At 44.1% G+C, this 19,727-nt stretch overlaps 1 protein-coding gene across 1 annotated transcript; it reads right to left on the reverse strand.

Moving 5' to 3' along the window:
- Positions 1 to 420: 420 nt before the first annotated feature.
- On the reverse strand, positions 421 to 18,368 carry LOC134578332 (mixed lineage kinase domain-like protein). Its single transcript, XM_063437317.1, has 12 exons — positions 18,327 to 18,368; positions 18,252 to 18,268; positions 10,859 to 11,312; positions 7,403 to 7,462; positions 6,603 to 6,762; positions 6,398 to 6,495; positions 5,960 to 6,095; positions 5,763 to 5,847; positions 5,314 to 5,462; positions 3,069 to 3,118; positions 2,569 to 2,721; positions 421 to 789 (listed from the first exon to the last, which is right to left on the reverse strand). Exons 3-12 carry the CDS (start codon positions 11,307 to 11,309, stop codon positions 725 to 727), a joined length of 1,407 nt encoding a protein of 468 aa, XP_063293387.1. The 5' UTR covers positions 11,310 to 11,312; positions 18,252 to 18,268; positions 18,327 to 18,368; the 3' UTR covers positions 421 to 724.
- Between the last annotated feature and the right edge of the window lie 1,359 nt (positions 18,369 to 19,727).

Here is a 19,727-nt window from a genome sequence, read left to right on the forward strand (position 1 = left end):
ATTCACCGTCTACGCCAACTGCCTGCCTAACGTCATGTTTACCACATTCACCGTCTACGCCAACTGCCTGCCTAACGTCATGTTTACCACATTCACCGTCTACGCCAACTGTCTGCCTAACGTCTCATGTTTACCACATTCACCGTCTACGCCAACTGCCTGCCTAACGTCATGTTTACCACATTCACCGTCTACGCCAACTGCCTGCCTAACGTCATGTTTACCACATTCACCGTCTACGCCAACTGCCTGCCTAACGTCATGTTTACCACATTCACCGTCTACGCCAACTGCCTGCCTAACTTTTAATGTTTACCACATTCACCTTCTTGTTGTTTCACAGTTGTAATGTCCATCATCTGGACTCATAGATAATGTATTCTTTTATTGTGCTATCGGTTTTTCTGTACTTGCAATACACAATTCATTTTTTTAGAGGCAATATAATGTGCATTACGGCTTCCAAAGATTTGGTGGGTGGGAGATTACTAGCACACGGTCACTTAATATGAATATTTTTGTGGAGCTTATTTTGCAGTCTGTCACAGTCGACCTAACTCCACTCAGTGATTCACGTGTGCGCTCAGTCTCTGGGTCAGAAATACCAGCTCCGTACATTAACCCTAAGTTAGCGTTGGTGTAACAAGTTATAATACAAAAAAGTGCAAGCACTCTGTAACTTCTTCTCCAGGGTGGATGTCTCGCAGAGTTTCTTGTCTGCACTCTATACAGTGGTCTCAATAGGGCTGTTTGGCTGGTTCTGATGGGCAATCAAAAGATCCACAATAACTGGAATACAGAGGGAATAGCATGTTTAGTAAAACCATACTGACAACGGTTTTTAATATCAGTCTTGGATGTTTGACTACCCCTCCCCGGCAAAGAAAAAATAATTATATATTTTTTATTTTAGTATTATTAGAATATTATTTTTGATAGCAATCTGTGTGTATTGTAAAAACAGTCTAAATATAATAATATAAACGTAACACACTCCTCCATGTAATACCAAATATGGTCAGAATGGTAGAGTTTGGTATGTAGCAATCCCCAGTCCCATGACTCCATTCACTACCCTGGAGGACAATGGACGCAGGCTGAAATCCATCATCATTTTCCTGGACTTTTTTTTTTTTTTCAACCCTCCTGATTTTCAGTTCTTTCTATCTGGTTGTCGCTGTTGAGACCATCTTCCCTTTAATCTCGTTAGAAGTTTCGAATCTTTAGCTGTGTCATTATTATGCTATACCCCAGAGGCTTACTGTGTATAATACCAGCTAGGTATTTCTCTAGTATTGACCTGAGCTCCCCTGTACTTGGTTCTAGCTTTTATCTATCACGTAAACCACAACCACTTCCTAGTCTTACCCACCAGTATGGCTGGACATTTACAGATTTTGGCAGCTCACGAATAGTTCATTTTTTCACTGTGATTGAAATAGGGTATCATTTCGTACCCATCTATTCTCTTGCTTCCAATAACTCTACAATGAAATATACAGTGTATGCGGAATTCTGTGTTGACTCCATCAGGGTAAATCACTAAAGTAAGAATTGAAAGTGAATTTCACATTTAAGGCCAAAGCAGTCGAACTGAGAACAGTTGATTTAGAGAATTATTCTAGTTCAGCTATTTTACCCTTAAATCTGAAATTCACTTTGAATTCTCACTTTGGTGAAAACCCTGTACATAAATATGTTAATCTCCATCAGGGACGTATTTGCCTTGGGCGGCAATTTCCAAATGCCCAGGCAAATACCTGGTTTGCCTTGTTTTATGGGAGCCCAAGAGCTGGCCGGCTGGCCACCTTTGGGCTCCCCCAGGGCAGGTGGGCAGTGGTTTCCTGCCGGGCATCACTCTGCGGTGCGCGAGGGAGCTGAGCAGAAAGCTCAGGGGAAAGTGCTCCCTCACCAGCGCTGACTAGGAAACCACTGCCTGCCTGTACGTCCGGCCTCCTCTCTGTCCAGCAGCCCCACTGGACCCCCGGTGAGAAATCCACCCAGCTATCCCAAACGTAGGGAGACTAGGTGGATTAAAATTTTAAAAAAATGATAATAAAAACAATTGTGAGTGTGGGGAAATGTGTGTGTCAGTGAATGTGAGTGAGTGTGTGTGTGTGTGTGTCAGTGAATTTGAGTGAGTGAATTTGAGTGAGTGAATTTGAGTGAGTGTGTGTGTTTCAGTGAATGTGTGTCAGTGAATTTGAGTGAGTGTGTGTGTCTGTCAGTCAGTGCGTGTGTCTGCGTCTGTCAGTGAGTGTGTGTCCGAGTAAGTGTATGTCTGTCTCAGTGTGTCAAATCAGTGAGTGACCTAAATACACCACTGATCTCCATATGTATAGACATAGAATTAAAAACACACAACACCTAAAGTTTGAATTCTATGAACACGTAGTATAAATCATATGAAACCTGCACGGCAGCTCACACAGAAAGAAGCATGCAGCACGCAATCGTTTACCTTCCCCTTAAATCCTATACATCTGAATCTATATATAAATTTGTTCTAACTACAATGCCCTTGTTGCATAGTTTTCCATTTGTATACCAGCTGATCAGCACCCGTACCTCCGGCTGTTGGACGTTTAGTAGGGTCGCTTTCTAGACTCTGTGTGATGATGTCACTGAGAATTTTTGGGCAATCCGTGGGAAGGCCGGTGGCCACCTCGGCTGTCAGGATCCGATGCAGCTCATCCAGGTGTTTCTCTGGGTCAGTCAGTCCTACAAGTGGAAACACATTGTATACCATAAGGCCACCGTTCGGGGACTGCGAGATCTCTCCACAAGCTCTTTATAATGTGACCCGGTGTTGCACCACAGACACACACAGAGGCCTGTAAACACAGCACATTGATTGGATAGATTTATTAAAATGGCTAAATGTGGTACGCATTAAACCGTCCCTATTTTGGATTTCTCTCCAACATGTTTCTGATGACAGCCCAGCTCTATAAATATATAAAGCAACATTCCTCTGATTTCCAAGAGCGTCAATCACTGTCTCAGAATCCCACCTTATTACCATCTAGGTTTCTCTGCTGTGAAATCGTTCAAAGAAAGCTACTTACCCGCTAATGGGACGTTTCCACTGGCAATCTCATACAACACCACCCCCAGGCTGGAAGGGAGAAAATAACACGCTGTACATATAAAATACATTAGGTGGTGATGTGCATTGATTTATACACAGTTAATCAATATGGGCCATTGTCCTTAGATTTTTGAAGAAAAACAAAAACAAAACTATTTGGTTGCTTAAATGAAGAGTTTTTTTTTTTTTTTTTTTTAGTTTCCAATCCTGGAGTCGCTGCAGTTTGGTTTGTGTGTTGTATCCAGGCGCTGCCGTGGTGCATATTCATACATTAAGTGAGCACACCGGCTTTATCCAATGGGTGACGTTTATCCAATTACCAGTGTGTATCAGAACAAATAATTAGATAAATAAACCCTTCTCTTCTAATAGATTATAATTATTGACCTTACTGGCACACTCAAAGTTAATTTAAAAATCCATTTATTAATAAAATACAGACAAATATAAAAAGAAAATAGCATCTATAGCAAATATTATGTCTATTAAGAGTTACTAATAAAAGCCATGCAAAAGTCCAGACCTTATTCGAAAAGCCGCTGAAGCGGAGAAACGCGTCTGGAGAGGTCTGACTCCCATCGATACCAGCCAACATTTGCACTTCAAATAGGACTACTATTTGATATTTTTTCAGCATTACACATTTTTGCTGACTCGGGACGCCGAGCATTTCGAATAAGGTCTGGACTTTTGCATGGCTTTTATTACTAACTCTTAATAGACATAATATTTGCTATAGATGCTATTTTCTTTTTATATTTGTCTGTATTTTATTAATAAATTATGATCTATTAAAAGAGAAGGGTTTATTTATCTAATTATTTGTTCTATATTGATAGGTCGTTAGGTTTCCTATTTGTTTACCCTATTCTCATCTATTTTGATTTAATCAGCACTCCACTATCTACATTTTTTTCGTGTATCAGAACACATACCGAGTCCGATAAACTGCTAGAAGTACAGGTATGAAGCAAGAAGCATATATTGGAGCTCGGATTTCTATTACCGTATATACTCGAGTATAAGCCGAGTTTTTCAGCCCATTTTTTGGGATGAAAAACCCCAACTCGGCTTATACTCGAGTCAGAGTCTGTATTATGGCAATTTGCATTGCCATAATACAGACCGGGGGAGAGGGGGGCTGGCAGAGCTGTACTTACCTTTCCTGCAGCTCCTGTCAGCTCTCTCCTCCTCCGCGCCGTCCGTTCAGCTCCCTCTGTCAGCTCCCACTGTAAGTCTCGCGAGAGCCGCGGCTCTCGCGAGACTTACAGTGTGAGCTGATAGAAGGAGCTGCACGGACGGCGCAGAGGAGGAGAGAGCTGACAGGAGCTGCAGAACAGGTAAGTACAGCTCTGCCAGCCCCCCTCTCCCCCCCACTGAACTGCCACTGGACCACCAGGGAAGGAGAGCCCCCCTCCCTGCCATGTATCAAGCAGGGAGGGGGGACGAAAAAAAAAATAAAATAAGAAATAATAATAATAAAAAAAAATAATAATAATAAAAAAAATAATAAAAAAAAAGGGGGTATAAGGACCACTGTGGGAGGTGGGAGGGGGGGGGGGTATAAGGACCACTATGGGAGGGAGGGGGATAAGGACCACTATGGGAGGGAGGGGGGGGATAAGGACCACTATGGGAGGGAGGGGGGGGATAAGGACCACTAGGGGAGGGAGGGGGGGATAAGGACCACTAGGGGAGGGGAGGGGGAAGTAAGGACCACTAGGGGAGGGGTGAGTCAGGACCACTGGGGGAGGGGGGTGAAGGAACACGGGGGTGGGGAGGTAAGGACCACTGAGGGAGGAGGAGGGGAGGTCAGGACATATGGGGGGGGGCAAATATCCTTGCACCGGCCCTTCATACACTGCATTCATACACACACTGCACTCATACACACACACACACACTGCACTCACACACACTGCATTCATTCATACACACACACACGCTGCACTCATACACACGCTGCACTCATACGCACACACTGCAAATAAATATTCAATTAATATATTTTTTTTAGGATCTAATTTTATTTAGAAATTTACCAGTAGCTGCTGCATTTCCCACCCTAGTCTTATACTCGAGTCAATAAGTTTTCCCAGTTTTTTGGGGAAAAATTAGGGGCCTCGGCTTATATTCGGGTCGGCTTATACTCGAGTATATACGGTAAGTTATTTATGTGAAGAGACGTGTCCCATGTACCCCTCCTGCCCAGTGACACTGACCTGTAGATCTCACTGCGTTTATTATAAGCGTTAATGTTCTTCAATGTCTCTGGAGCCATGTACGCCCATCCAATGCTGTTCTTTCTCTTCTCCGAATTGGAGGTCCTCCTCATAGAGGACTCTGTCTTGGAGAGCTCAAACCCAGCTAACTAAGAAAAAAGCCACAAACGAAAGTCAACCACTGAAAGGAACACAGAAACTGCCCCCTTTACACAAGTGAGGGGAGGACAGTGGGACAGACAGCACCATGAGAGAGAGACTGGGGGGGGGGGGGAGGAGAACAGTGGGACAGACGGCACCATGAGAGACAGACTAGAGGGGGAGATTAAGGTGGAACAGCTATTTCCACAAAAGACAGCATTAGAGGCAGGATGGATGGGAAACCAGGGAAAATAATAACACGACAGACGGATTAGAAATGAGGATGAAGAAAGGAGAGTGTCTGGTACCTTCAGACAGTATGTCCCATCCACCAAGAACTTGGAGCTGCTCAGACTTCCATGCAGGATGGCTTTCATCTCTGAATGATGTAACCTGCACGTCAAGAACAAGGCCATTAGGTGATCTGCTCTGTGTGATGGGGTCAGCCCTGCAAGGTTATCATACCTTCATTTGTAGTCAGATCTGCGACTTGGGATTTCCTCACCTGTACAAAGCTCTTGCGGCATCCAGCACCATGGAGACTCGCTGCTCCCAGGGCAGACCCCGCTCTCTGTTCAGGAGGTCTCGTAGAGTTCCTTTTTCACAAAACTCCATCACTAAGGAATAACACGGCTCACTCTCTGAAACAAAGACGCAGAGTGGAGATCAGAAAAGAGATATCGGAAGACGGACTCCAAGAGGGGGAGAAATTCCCTTAAAGGAACACTATAGTCTCCTAAATTACTTTAGCTAAATAAAGCAGTTTTAGTGTATAGATCATTCCACTGCAGGTGTGACTAGGGTTCATAAACAAAGGGATTTAACTCCTAAATGGCAGAGGATTGAGCAGTGAGGCTGCAGGGGCGTGTTCTATACACCAAAACGGCTTCATTAAGCTAAAGTTGTGGAGGTGACTATAGTGTCCCTTTAATAATATACTTACTGGAGTTGTCAATACAGATCCCAAAGAGTCGTAAGATATTCCCACACTCAAATTTCTTCATGGTTTCACTTTCTGACTGAAATACTTTTCGTACATAACTGAAAGTAAAGACACGTTAATTTGCAATAATTTACTAATCTTAGGGCAGGCTGCATATTTAAAACACATCTTTGTAGCACTTTGACAGAAGCAGAAAGCCACTTACTCATTATCTTTGATCAGTTGCCCTTTTAACACTTTGATAGCCACCGGGCCCTTGTGATACTCTCCTCTGTACAGAAAATGACTGGGCCTTTCAATCACCAACTCTCCCACTGTTAGATCGGTACTCCGGATTTCCTTGATATCCCAGGATGTGCGCAAACCTGCCGGCGTTAGAAAACCACAAATAATTGATCTGAATGAGAAATCGGTGGATTAAAGAAACACGACATGGATTTATAAAAAACTGTTTAGTAGCTGAGCTAATTAAGAAAAAAGTCCTTCCCCGACTGACTTGCTCTCTGTGTGCCGGAGAATAAGCCAATCATAGGGCTCTGGTTGAGATCCACCGTGTGCTAGCTGTGGCTCTCCAATGCTGGTTAATAAGCAGTAAGACATCTCATTGACGACAAAGGGGTGGGAATGGGGTGGGGGGGAAAGGGAAGAAGGGGGGGGGAAAGGGGTAGGGGAGTTCTAGCTTTGGAAGCAGAATGAAATAATCCTGTCAAATTGGTGCCAGGGAGGTGTTTCTACCCCCAATTATATAAAATGGTCACAGATAGGACACGCTCTAGACACAGCTGAAGTGCTTTCTGTGTGTGGAGCGTTTAAGTGTAATTTGTACATTATTCCCCTAGATTTGTCGTCACAGTAAACAAAGATAAAGTAAAATAGTGTGTTTAGGTGAGAGAAGTTTACTTTATGGAGTTTCAGGACTTCGATTGACTGCTATAGACAATCTGCATGGACACCGGACATTCTACCCTCAGTGATACCATGTATTTCATCATTGCTGTGACTTACAATAAGCCTTCATTGCTGCGACATGAGAGAGTATGTCCTGCGCCTTGGGCTGGAACTCATCTGGAACAGACAAAATTGGAAAATGTCACTTCTAGCTGTGCCCAATACACAACTTTTATTAACCCCATTAAAAAATGACTATCATTACATTTACTTCAGTCAAAAGATGCGAAACTAGCACATAAACATCATAAAACAGCAATTAGTTTTTTTTGTTTGATTTTGTCTTTCACAATGAAAAGTAAATACAATTTATGTTAGGTTTTTTTCAATTATTTGTTCATCTTTTATAAACATTTTTTAGGGATGCAAAAGCTTTAGACCATATACATTGTGCTTTATCTTGCAATATTTCATACAGGTCGGAAGTGTTACTATAAAAACAACAAAAAAAACATTTGAATGTAGGTAGTAGGTGTGACAAAATGAATACAAATGGTCAAATATGCAGTAAATACACTTAAATTATGTTTCTAAAGTAAAAAAAAAAAGTATCTAAAACTGCTATAATAGCCGTCTCTGGAATCTCTGGAACGCTAACAGTGAAATGGTAGAGTGTTACGTCTGTTACGGATTTGACGGGAGGAGTCCAGGAGGCAGGAATCAGCAAAGACGAAAACCAAATTCGTAGTCGAGGGAAGCCAGGGGTCAGTTCAGGCAGCACGGGTTCATAGACGATAGAACAGGCAGGGGTCAGATACCAGATAAATCAAACAAGGCAGGACAGGCACACTGATGTTGACACCACTGTAAGCACAGTAGAACTGAGCAATGAGACTGCGATTATATAGGGGAGAGGCATCCACCTCTCACATTCTATTTGTTAAAAGGTGATTAGGCCTTTAAACAATTTCAGGTGTACTGTTACTTTAAGAGGCCGGCTTTCAGGCGCACGCGTGCCTAATGAAAGTGAAATCCCACGTGGTCTCCGCTGGGGATTATGCGGGTCGCGGCGTGGAGAGCCGCGCCACCGCGTCCACGTGCTGCAGGGATGCCAGTGGACTGCACATGCTGCTGGGCACGCCAGAGTCCTCGGCGTGCACTGAGAGAAGAACGCTGTAGCCGCGGGCAGAAACATGACGGGGGAACTACAGGTAAGTGCGGTTGTGACAGAGTCTATTCATTCCTTTCCTATCCCTGACTGTTGGAATGCTATAACCCATTCTATCTTCCTTTACTGTTTGGAAGGAGGAGGACGCCAACATTTTCATTATATTTACTGACATTAAAAGTAATGGCCTCCTCACAGAGAAATTCCTTTCCCTATAGACTGCTGGTCATTCCTGAAGAATAAGTGAGGATTTGTAGACTAAATTCCATTTTGCAAACTAGATGAAAGCAAAAACATTCTTACAGAATTCTGGAAGATAAAGGGTTAAAACAACACTACCACGTTCCCCCAGTGACCAACTATTATGCTCCCACGTTTGCCTCTTGCCTTTAACTTTTATTTGCCTTTATTTATGGCACCAGATCTTCATTTCCCAGCGCTGCTATCTTTGATTTCCTACCAATGGCTTGTGTAGGCTGCTCTTATTGCCATTTTGTGGGCATGCTCACAGATCTGCACACGTTACCCTGTGTTACTTCCTCATCTGGCCACCAAAGCAATTGCATGAGATAGGCTTGCAGGCAATAGAACAAATGTGGGGAAGACTTCTTATTCAAGTCTCCAGTTCAGAAAACTTGATCCAGGAGAGAAGACTGCATATCTGTCCACGAAAGATCAACATGGCCATACAAGTGGAAGCCTGCTCGAGCTCTGCCTGGTTCCAAAGATCATGCTCTAGTCTACATAAAACAATCGTTCCTAGCTGAAAGGGGACAGGCCTGGTCTTCAGAGGCTTCCTTTTCTTTAAAGGAACACTATAGTCACCTAAATTAGTTTAGCTAAATAAAGCAGTTTTAGTGTATAGATCATTCCCCTGCAATTTCACTGCTCAATTCACTGTCATTTAGGAGTTAAATCACTTTGTTTCTGTTTATGCAGCCCTAGCCACACCTCCCCTGGCTATGATTGACAGAGCCTGCATGAAAAAAAAACTGGTTTCACTTTCAGACAGATGTAATTTACCTTAAATAATTGTATCTCAATCTCTAAATTGAACTTTAATCACATACAGGAGGCTCTTGCAGGGTCTAGCAAGCTATTAACATAGCGGGGGATAAGAAAATCTTAAAGGGACACTATAGTCACCTGAACAACTTTAGCTTAATGAAGCAGTTTTGGTGTATAGAACATGCCCCTGCAGCCTCACTGCTCAATCCTCTGCCATTTAGGAGTTAAATCCCTTTGTTTATGAACCCTAGTCACACCTCCCTGCATGTGACTTGCACAGCCTTCCATAAACACTTCCTGTAAAGAAAGCCCTATTTAGGCTTTCTTTACTGCAAGTTCTGTTTAATTAAAGGAACACTTTAGTCACCTAAACAACTTTAGCTTAACAAAGCAGTTTTAGTGTATAGATCATGCCTCTCAGGTTTCACTGCTCAATTCTCTGCCATTTAGGAGTTAAATCACTTAGTTTCTGTTTATACAGCCCTTGTCACACCTCCCCTGGCTCTGATTGACACAACCTGCATGGAAAAAAAAAACTGGTTTCACTTTCAAACAGATGTAATTTACCTTAAATAATTGTATCTCAATCTCTAAATTGAACTTTAATCACATACAGGAGGCTCTTGCAGGGTCTAGCAAGCTATTAACATAGCAGGGGATAAGAAAATCTTAATTAAACAGAACTTGCAATAAAGGAAGGATAAACTTTAGATGACTCTTTACAGGAAGTGTTTAGGAAGGCTGTGCAAGTCACATTCCGGTGTGAGGTGTGACTAATGTTAATAAACAAAGTGATTTAACTCCTAAATGGCAGAGAATTGAGCAGTGAGACTGCAGGGACATGATCTATACATCAAAACAGCTTCAGTAAGTGTTGCGTTCCAGAGGTACTCGGTAGTTGTGATGGTTTCTGGCATTACATAGCGTCTCTTTGCATTTCTTCTCCAGATTCATACCTGCACCCTGATGTCTCTAATATCTAAATTTGCATTCTGCAAGAAATTAAGTGAGATGCCATCAATCAAGTCAGAAACTCCATGCTGTTTTTATCTTCCTCAATATCCTCCTACACGTTTTGCAACTATTAGAATTGTTTGCCTTGTGCCTTTATTAGTAGCTTGTAACGAATACATTCACATTAAGTATGCTTTATTATTCTTTAAGGAGATTTAAAGAGTTTGGCGAATACGTGTACTCTCACGCCAAATGTTATACATCTTATCCCGCTCCTCTATCTACTGCTATAGTCTTCATTCTAAAAGCATGGTTACATTCAGCCCGAAGTTCCGTTTAATAAACACACCCACTGGATAGGCGGCATGGTGGGGGGACACCAGGTTTACTAGAATGAAAGTTTTATAAGATAGACAGACAGACAGACAGACAGACAGACATACTTCTCAGATAATCTTTCAGCTCTGCCAGATCGGCCTCTGTATCTCTCTCATTCTGCCGTTTTCGGTGTTTCTCATCGAAGAACTTTAGGAACGATTCTCTCTGTTCGGCTAACATCATGGAGGAAATTACTGTGGCCGCATCAGTCAGCCGATCATTGATCAAATCGAATTCCTCCTTAATGCCATTGGCCTGTATTACTTTCCTCCACCAGACGCGCTGGGAATATTTCTGGACCCAGCACTCGGCATTTTTCAGTGTTAGCTCCAACTCTGTCAGAACCACTTTCAGCTCCTTCGATTTGCCATGTTGCTTCCCCAGGACGCCAGCAGTCAAGAGCAGCATCTTCACTTTTTTCTGCAGCCGAGCACATTGCTTCTTATTAGAACTGGCCCTTTCGCAAAGGCTGTAGATGGTCTCCGCCACCTGTAGGACGTTGGAGAGCACCTCCATGTTCTAGGAAAGAGATACAGATATTAGCGTATGGAGCCCTCAGATTATAAACAATGTGTCACCATCCCAAATCCTCACCTCACTGGAAGTATCTGTCCTGCCCAGCTCTCTCTGATACGGAGGAGAGTGCCAGATATCACAGATCTCTGAATTAGAGGCAGCTTGCCAAAGTCATTTAAAGGGACACGATAGTCACCAGAACTAATACAGCTTAACCCCTTAAGGACCAAACTTCTGGAATAAAATGGAATCATGACGTGTCACACACGTCATGTGTCCTTAATTAAAGGAGCACTATAGTGCCAGGAAAACAAACACGTTTTCCTGGCACTATAGGTTTATTAGGTCCCCCCCTCCCTTGTAGACCCCCTCCCGTTGGGCTGAAGGGGTTAAAACCCCTTCAACCACTTACCTTAATCCAGCACCGGGCTGCCTCGGTGCTGATGACCTCTCCTCCCCCTGCCCATGTCAGCTCCCGAGTGGAGCCGAATGCACATGCATGGCAAGAGCCGCTCGCGCATTCAAACCGCCCACAGGAAAGCATTACTCAATGCTTTCCTATGGGGATCTGAACTCACGCTGCATGAGGTCAATGCGATTTTCACACTGAGAATTGCGGAAGCGCCTCTAGTGGCTGTTGGCTGTCAGGGAGACAGCCACTAGAGGCTGGATTAACCTTGCAGTGTAAACATAGAAGTTTTTATCTGAAACATGTTTTTAGCTGCAGGGTTAACCCTAGATGGACCTGGCACCCAGACCACTTCATTGAGTTGAAGTGGTCTGGGTGCCTATAGTGGTCCATTACTGTACGTTATACAGCTTAATGTATAGTACACAGCTTCAAGGACCACTATAGGCTCAATATTCAGTTCAATGAAGTGGTCTGGGTGCCAGGTCCATCTAGGGTTAACCCTGCAGCTAAAAACAAAGCAGTTTCAGAGAAATTGCTATGTTTCACTGAGGGTTAATCCAGCCTCTAGTGGCTGTCTCACTGACAGCCGCTAGAGGCGCTTCTGCGATTCTCACTGTGAAAATCACAGTGAGAAGATGCTGAACGTCCATCGGAAAGCATTGAGTAATGCTTTCCTATGGGCGGTTTAAATGCGCATTTGGCGCTGACGTCGTCAGGAGGAGGGAGCCCGGCGCTGGAGAAAGGTAAGTGGCTGAAGAGGTTTTAACCACTTCAGCCAAGCGGCAGGGGGGCCACCTTCAGTAATAGAGAAAAGGAGACTTGTCATAGATACAGGTAAATAAGGGGTTAAAAAGCCTTTTGCCTTAGTTACATCTTTTCACATCTGCAGGGCATAAAATACAGAATTTCCTCTCTTGGCTGCAATCGGTACTCCCTTTTCTCTGTCTCACAGGCATAGCTTAGAGAAGACGTGCTAGACATGCGCAGTAGATTTCCTGCAATACGTAAGGTTATATGAATAATTATATTTTTGGCACTGAACGTCTGATTGGTTACAATTTGTCTTCAGTTGGATACACGCCTATGAAAACTGTGTTTGTTTCATATATACACTGTACCCACATTAAAAAAGCACTTCTTTCTTAAACTTCATACCGGTAATGACTGGTCTGCTTTAATTGTACATTAATTGTTCTCTGCCCTAAACATATACAAAGATTAAGGAAAGCAGGATGTGTTCCCAGCATAGTCCATGGCAGTGTGAGAGTTTCCAGACCCTGTGTAAAGCGTGTCCATCTAGATATCAGCCCTTGTGAATATACGAAGAGGGACGCTGGACCTGTTTGACATATTTAGGCCCATGTAGGGGTTAGAGGTTAACTTTTCACATTCACAACCAGCTCTCTGCCCTTCTCTGGGGTTTGCTCACTAAATGGCGAGTTTGGGATTGTAAAGGCCAGACCTGCCTAGCTGGACCCCTGCATGTCCCCCCCCCCCCCCTTTTTTTTTTTACTGGGGTCTTTCAATGCGACCTATATAATTATGGCATTATTACTTGTCCTGGGCAGGATTATATACGCCTTCTCCATCTATAAACACATGAGACAGTTGGGTGAGAGAGTATACTGTGTATACTGTAACCTGGCTATTCAGGGACACATTGTGATACTGTGTATACTGTAACCTGGCTATTCGGGGACACATTGTGATACTGTGTATACTGTAACCTGGCTATTCAGGGACACATTGTGATACTGTGTATACTGTAACCTGGCTATTCGGGGACACATTGTGATACTGTGTATACTGTAACCTGGCTATTCAGGGACACATTGTGATACTGTGTATACTGTAACCTGGCTATTCAGGGACACATTGTGATACTGTGTATACTGTATCCTGGCTATTCAGGGACACATTGTGATACTGTGTATACTGTATCCTGGCTATTCAGGGACACATTGTGATACTGTGTATACTGTATCCTGGCTATTCAGGGACACATTGTGATACTGTGTATACTGTAACCTGGCTATTCAGGGACACATTGTGATACTGTGTATACTGTAACCTGGCTATTCAGGGACACATTGTGATACTGTGTATACTGTATCCTGGCTATTCAGGGACACATTGTGATACTGTGTATACTGTATCCTGGCTATTCAGGGACACATTGTGATACTGTGTATACTGTAACCTGGCTATTCAGGGACACATTGTGATACTGTGTATACTGTATCCAGGCTATTCAGGGACACATTGTGATACTGTGTATACTGTATCCTGGCTATTCAGGGACACATTGTGATACTGTGTATACTGTATCCAGGCTATTCAGGGACACATTGTGATACTGTGTATACTGTATCCTGGCTATTCAGGGACACATTGTGATACTGTGTATACTGTATCCTGGCTATTCAGGGACACATTGTGATACTGTGTATACTGTATCCTGGCTATTCAGGGACACATTGTGATACTGTGTATACTGTATCCTGGCTATTCAGGGACACATTGTGATACTGTGTATACTGTATCCTGGCTATTCAGGGACACATTGTGATACTGTGTATACTGTAACCTGGCTATTCAGGGACACATTGTGATACTGTGTATACTGTATCCTGGCTATTCAGGGACACATTGTGATACTGTGTATACTGTATCCAGGCTATTCAGGGACACATTGTGATACTGTGTATACTGTACCCTGGCTATTCAGGGACACATTGTGATACTGTGTATACTGTATCCTGGCTATTCAGGGACACATTGTGATACTGTGTATACTGTATCCTGGCTATTCAGGGACACATTGTGATACTGTGTATACTGTAACCTGGCTATTCAGGGACACATTGTGATACTGTGTATACTGTATCCTGGCTATTCAGGGACACATTGTGATACTGTGTATACTGTATCCAGGCTATTCAGGGACACATTGTGATACTGTGTATACTGTATCCAGGCTATTCAGGGACACATTGTGATACTGTGTATACTGTAACCTGGCTATTCAGGGACACACTGTGATACTGTGTATACTGTAACCTGGCTATTCAGGGACACATTGTGATACTGTGTATACTGTATCCTGGCTATTCAGGGACACATTGTGATACTGTGTATACTGTATCCTGGCTATTCAGGGACACACTGTGATACTGTGTATACTGTAACCTGGCTATTCAGGGACACATTGTGATACTGTGTATACTGTATCCTGGCTATTCAGGGACACACTGTGATACTGTGTATACTGTAACCTGGCTATTCAGGGACACATTGTGATACTGTGTATACTGTAACCTGGCTATTCAGGGACACATTGTGATACTGTGTATACTGTAACCTGGCTATTCAGGGACACATTGTGATACTGTGTATACTGTATCCTGGCTATTCAGGGACACATTGTGATACTGTGTATACTGTAACCTGGCTATTCAGGGACACATTGTGATACTGTGTATACTGTATCCTGGCTATTCAGGGACACACTGTGATACTGTGTATACTGTAACCTGGCTATTCAGGGACACATTGTGATACTGTGTATACTGTATCCTGGCTATTCAGGGACACATTGTGATACTGTGTATACTGTATCCTGGCTATTCAGGGACACATTGTGATACTGTGTATACTGTAACCTGGCTATTCAGGGACACACTGTGATACTGTGTATACTGTAACCTGGCTATTCAGGGACACATTGTGATACTGTGTATACTGTATCCTGGCTATTCAGGGACACATTGTGATACTGTGTATACTGTAACCTGGCTATTCAGGGACACATTGTGATACTGTGTATACTGTATCCTGGCTATTCAGGGACACATTGTGATACTGTGTATACTGTAACCTGGCTATTCAGGGACACACTGTGATACTGTGTATACTGTAACCTGGCTATTCAGGGACACATTGTGATACTGTGTATACTGTAACCTGGCTATTCAGGGACACATTGTGATACTGTGTATACTGTAACCTGGCTATTCAGGGACACATTGTGTAGCTGGATATCACTTCCCTGTTATTTAATATAAATGCCTGCTTATTGGCCCCCATGTAGCACAATGTACATTTTAAAAAGGTTTTACTGGTATATAGACTGCCATATTCCCTTTAACAGAAAACTAGGAGAATGTCCTATATCAAAGTAACTTATATTAACAAGCATGCTAGCATAGACTTTATCCACAGTCCTGGGTCTGGGGACAATGACAGAACACACATTGCCAGTAGTAATCACACCACAGCTGGCTGGGAGTCATAGGAGTATAGATATTACAGGACATTGCACAGCATGCTAACTGCAGTCTCCGCACAGCTGGCTGGGAGTCATAGGAGTATAGATATTACAGGACATTGCACAGCATGCTAACTGCAGTCTCCGCACAGCTGGCTGGTTGTCATAGGAGTATAGATATTACAGGACATTGCACAGCATGCTAACTGCAGTCTCTGCACAGCTGGCTGGGAGTCATAGGAGTATAGATATTACAGGACATTGCACAGCATGCTAACTGCAGTCTCTGCACAGCTGGCTGGGAGTCATAGGAGTATAGATATTACAGGACATTGCACAGCACGCTAACTGCAGTCTCTGCACAGCTGGCTGGGAGTCATAGGAGTATAGATATTACAGGACATTGCACAGCATGCTAACTGCAGTCTCTGCACAGCTGGCTGGGAGTCATAGGAGTATAGATATTACAGGACATTGCACAGCATGCTAACTGCAGTCTCTGCACAGCTGGCTGGGAGTCATAGGAGTATAGATATTACAGGACATTGCACAGCACGCTAACTGCAGTCTCCGCACAGCTGGCTGGGAGTCATAGGAGTATAGATATTACAGGACATTGCACAGCATGCTAACTGCAGTCTCTGCACAGCTGGCTGGGAGTCATAGGAGTATAGATATTACAGGACATTGCACAGCACGCTAACTGCAGTCTCTGCACAGCTGGCTGGGAGTCATAGGAGTATAGATATTACAGGACATTGCACAGCATGCTAACTGCAGTCTCTGCACAGCTGGCTGGGAGTCATAGGAGTATAGATATTACAGGACATTGCACAGCATGCTAACTGCAGTCTCTGCACAGCTGGCTGGGAGTCATAGGAGTATAGATATTACAGGACATTGCACAGCACGCTAACTGCAGTCTCTGCACAGCTGGCTGGGAGTCATAGGAGTATAGATATTACAGGACATTGCACAGCATGCTAACTGCAGTCTCTGCACAGCTGGCTGGGAGTCATAGGAGTATAGATATTACAGGACATTGCACAGCATGCTAACTGCAGTCTCTGCACAGCTGGCTGGGAGTCATAGGAGTATAGATATTACAGGACATTGCACAGCACGCTAACTGCAGTCTCTGCACAGCTGGCTGGGAGTCATAGGAGTATAGATATTACAGGACATTGCACAGCATGCTAACTGCAGTCTCTGCACAGCTGGCTGGGAGTCATAGGAGTATAGATATTACAGGACATTGCACAGCATGCTAACTGCAGTCTCTGCACAGCTGGCTGGGAGTCATAGGAGTATAGATATTACAGGACATTGCACAGCATGCTAACTGCAGTCTCCGCACAGCTGGCTGGGAGTCATAGGAGTATAGATATTACAGGACATTGCACAGCATGCTAACTGCAGTCTCTGCACAGCTGGCTGGGAGTCATAGGAGTATAGATATTACAGGACATTGCACAGCATGCTAACTGCAGTCTCTGCACAGCTGGCTGGGAGTCATAGGAGTATAGATATTACAGGACATTGCACAGCATGCTAACTGCAGTCTCCGCACAGCTGGCTGGGAGTCATAGGAGTATAGATATTACAGGACATTGCACAGCATGCTAACTGCAGTCTCTGCACAGCTGGCTGGGAGTCATAGGAGTATAGATATTACAGGACATTGCACAGCATGCTAACTGCAGTCTCTGCACAGCTGGCTGGGAGTCATAGGAGTATAGATATTACAGGACATTGCACAGCATGCTAACTGCAGTCTCCGCACAGCTGGCTGGGAGTCATAGGAGTATATATATTACAGGACATTGCACAGCATGCTAACTGCAGTCTCTGCACAGCTGGCTGGGAGTCATAGGAGTATAGATATTACAGGACATTGCACAGCATGCTAACTGCAGTCTCTGCACAGCTGGCTGGGAGTCATAGGAGTATAGATATTACAGGACATTGCACAGCATGCTAACTGCAGTCTCCGCACAGCTGGCTGGGAGTCATAGGAGTATAGATATTACAGGACATTGCACAGCATGCTAACTGCAGTCTCCGCACAGCTGGCTGGGAGTCATAGGATTTAGTTTTTGCAGAATTCTATTTTAGCACGAGCCTTGCACAGGATCCAGCTGCAGTGTGAAATATCACCAGTTTTAACTCACATAACACAGGATTGGGAGCATTGAGCCTCAGTTGGGTATAAAGAACCACATGTGCCCAAGCCAGATAAAGTGTATGAATGGGGTGATCTTACCTGATGTCAGCCTGTCCTGTGTCCTGTGTCCTGTGTCCTGTGTCCTGTGTCCTGTGTCCTGTGTCCTGTGTCCTGTGTCCTGTGTCTGTGTCTGTGTCTGTGTCTCTCGTTGTTCTGAGGTCCCAGTTCCTGTTTAAGATTTTTAACAAGGGACTCCTCCTATTTCCTATGTGATTGCAACACTTTAAAAAAAATCCCTTCCAGCTGTGTGCCCTGCTGAGATTGTATTACAGAGAGTACTCCTAGAGTATTATTGTTCTGAGACAGAGAAAAGGTGGATGTAGTGAGTGTAGAAGAAAGGGACATGCCACAGTGTTAGAGAGACCAAAGTCAGCATTACCTTAACTAATTTCATTTCAGTTAGTCCACACATGTTTTGTTCCCATGTATCCCTCTTAAGTTTCCATACTTAGGCAATAGTACGTGAAGAGTAGTTAGGGTTGCCACCTTTCTTGGAAAAAAAATACACGCCTTACTAATTTGCATAACTAATTATGTATTCGTGACTTGATGTTAATCACAAGGAATGACATAAGAGAAAATCCTGTAAAATCACCAAAAACTACTTACAGTTTGGTTACAGTCCTGTGTTGGGAATCTCCAATCCGGCTGTGATTGGGTTACAGTCATGTGTTGGGAATCTCTAGTCCGGCAGTGAAGAGGTTACAGTGCAGGGTTGGGAATCTCCAGTCCGGCAGTGAAGGGGTTATAGTCCTGTGTTAGGAATCTCCAGTCCGGCAGTGAAGGGGTTACAGTCCTGTATTGGGAATCTCCAGTCCCGGCAGTGAGGGGTTTACAGTCCGGCAGTGAAGGGGTTACAATCCTGTTTTGGGAATCTCCAGTCCGGCTGTGAAGGGGTTATAGTCCTGTGTTGGGAATCTCCAGTCCGGCAGTGAAGGGGTTACAGTCCGTTGTTGTGAATCTCCAGTTTGGCAGTGATGGGGTTACAGTCCTGTGTTGGGAATCTCTAGTCCAGTAGTGAAGGGGTTACAATCCTGTGTTGGGAATCTCCAGTCCGGCAGTGATGGGGTTACAGTCCTGTGTTGGGAATCTCCGGTCCGGCAGTGATGGGGTTACAGTCCTGTGTTGGGAATCTCCGGTCCGGCAGTGATGGGGTTACAGTCCTGTGTTGGGAATCTCCGGTCCGGCAGTGATGGGGTTACAATCCTGTGTTGGGAATTTCCAGTCCCGCAGTGAAGGGCTTACAATCCTGTGTTGGGAATTTCCAGTCCGGCAGTGAAGGGCTTACAATCCTGTGTTGGGAATTTCCAGTCCGGCAGTGAAGAGTTACAATCCTGTGTTAGGAATCTCCAGTCTGGCAGTGAAGGGGTTACAGTCCAGGGTTGGGAATCTCCAGCGCAGGCAGTGAGGGGGTTACAGTCCAGGGTTGGGAATCTCCAGTCTGGCAGTGAAGGGGTTACAGTCCATCATTGGGAATCTCTAGCGCAGGCAGTGAGGGGGTTACATTCCAAGGTT

This window comes from Pelobates fuscus, chromosome 12, assembly GCF_036172605.1.
Source record: "Pelobates fuscus isolate aPelFus1 chromosome 12, aPelFus1.pri, whole genome shotgun sequence".
Lineage (NCBI taxonomy): Eukaryota > Metazoa > Chordata > Amphibia > Anura > Pelobatidae > Pelobates > Pelobates fuscus.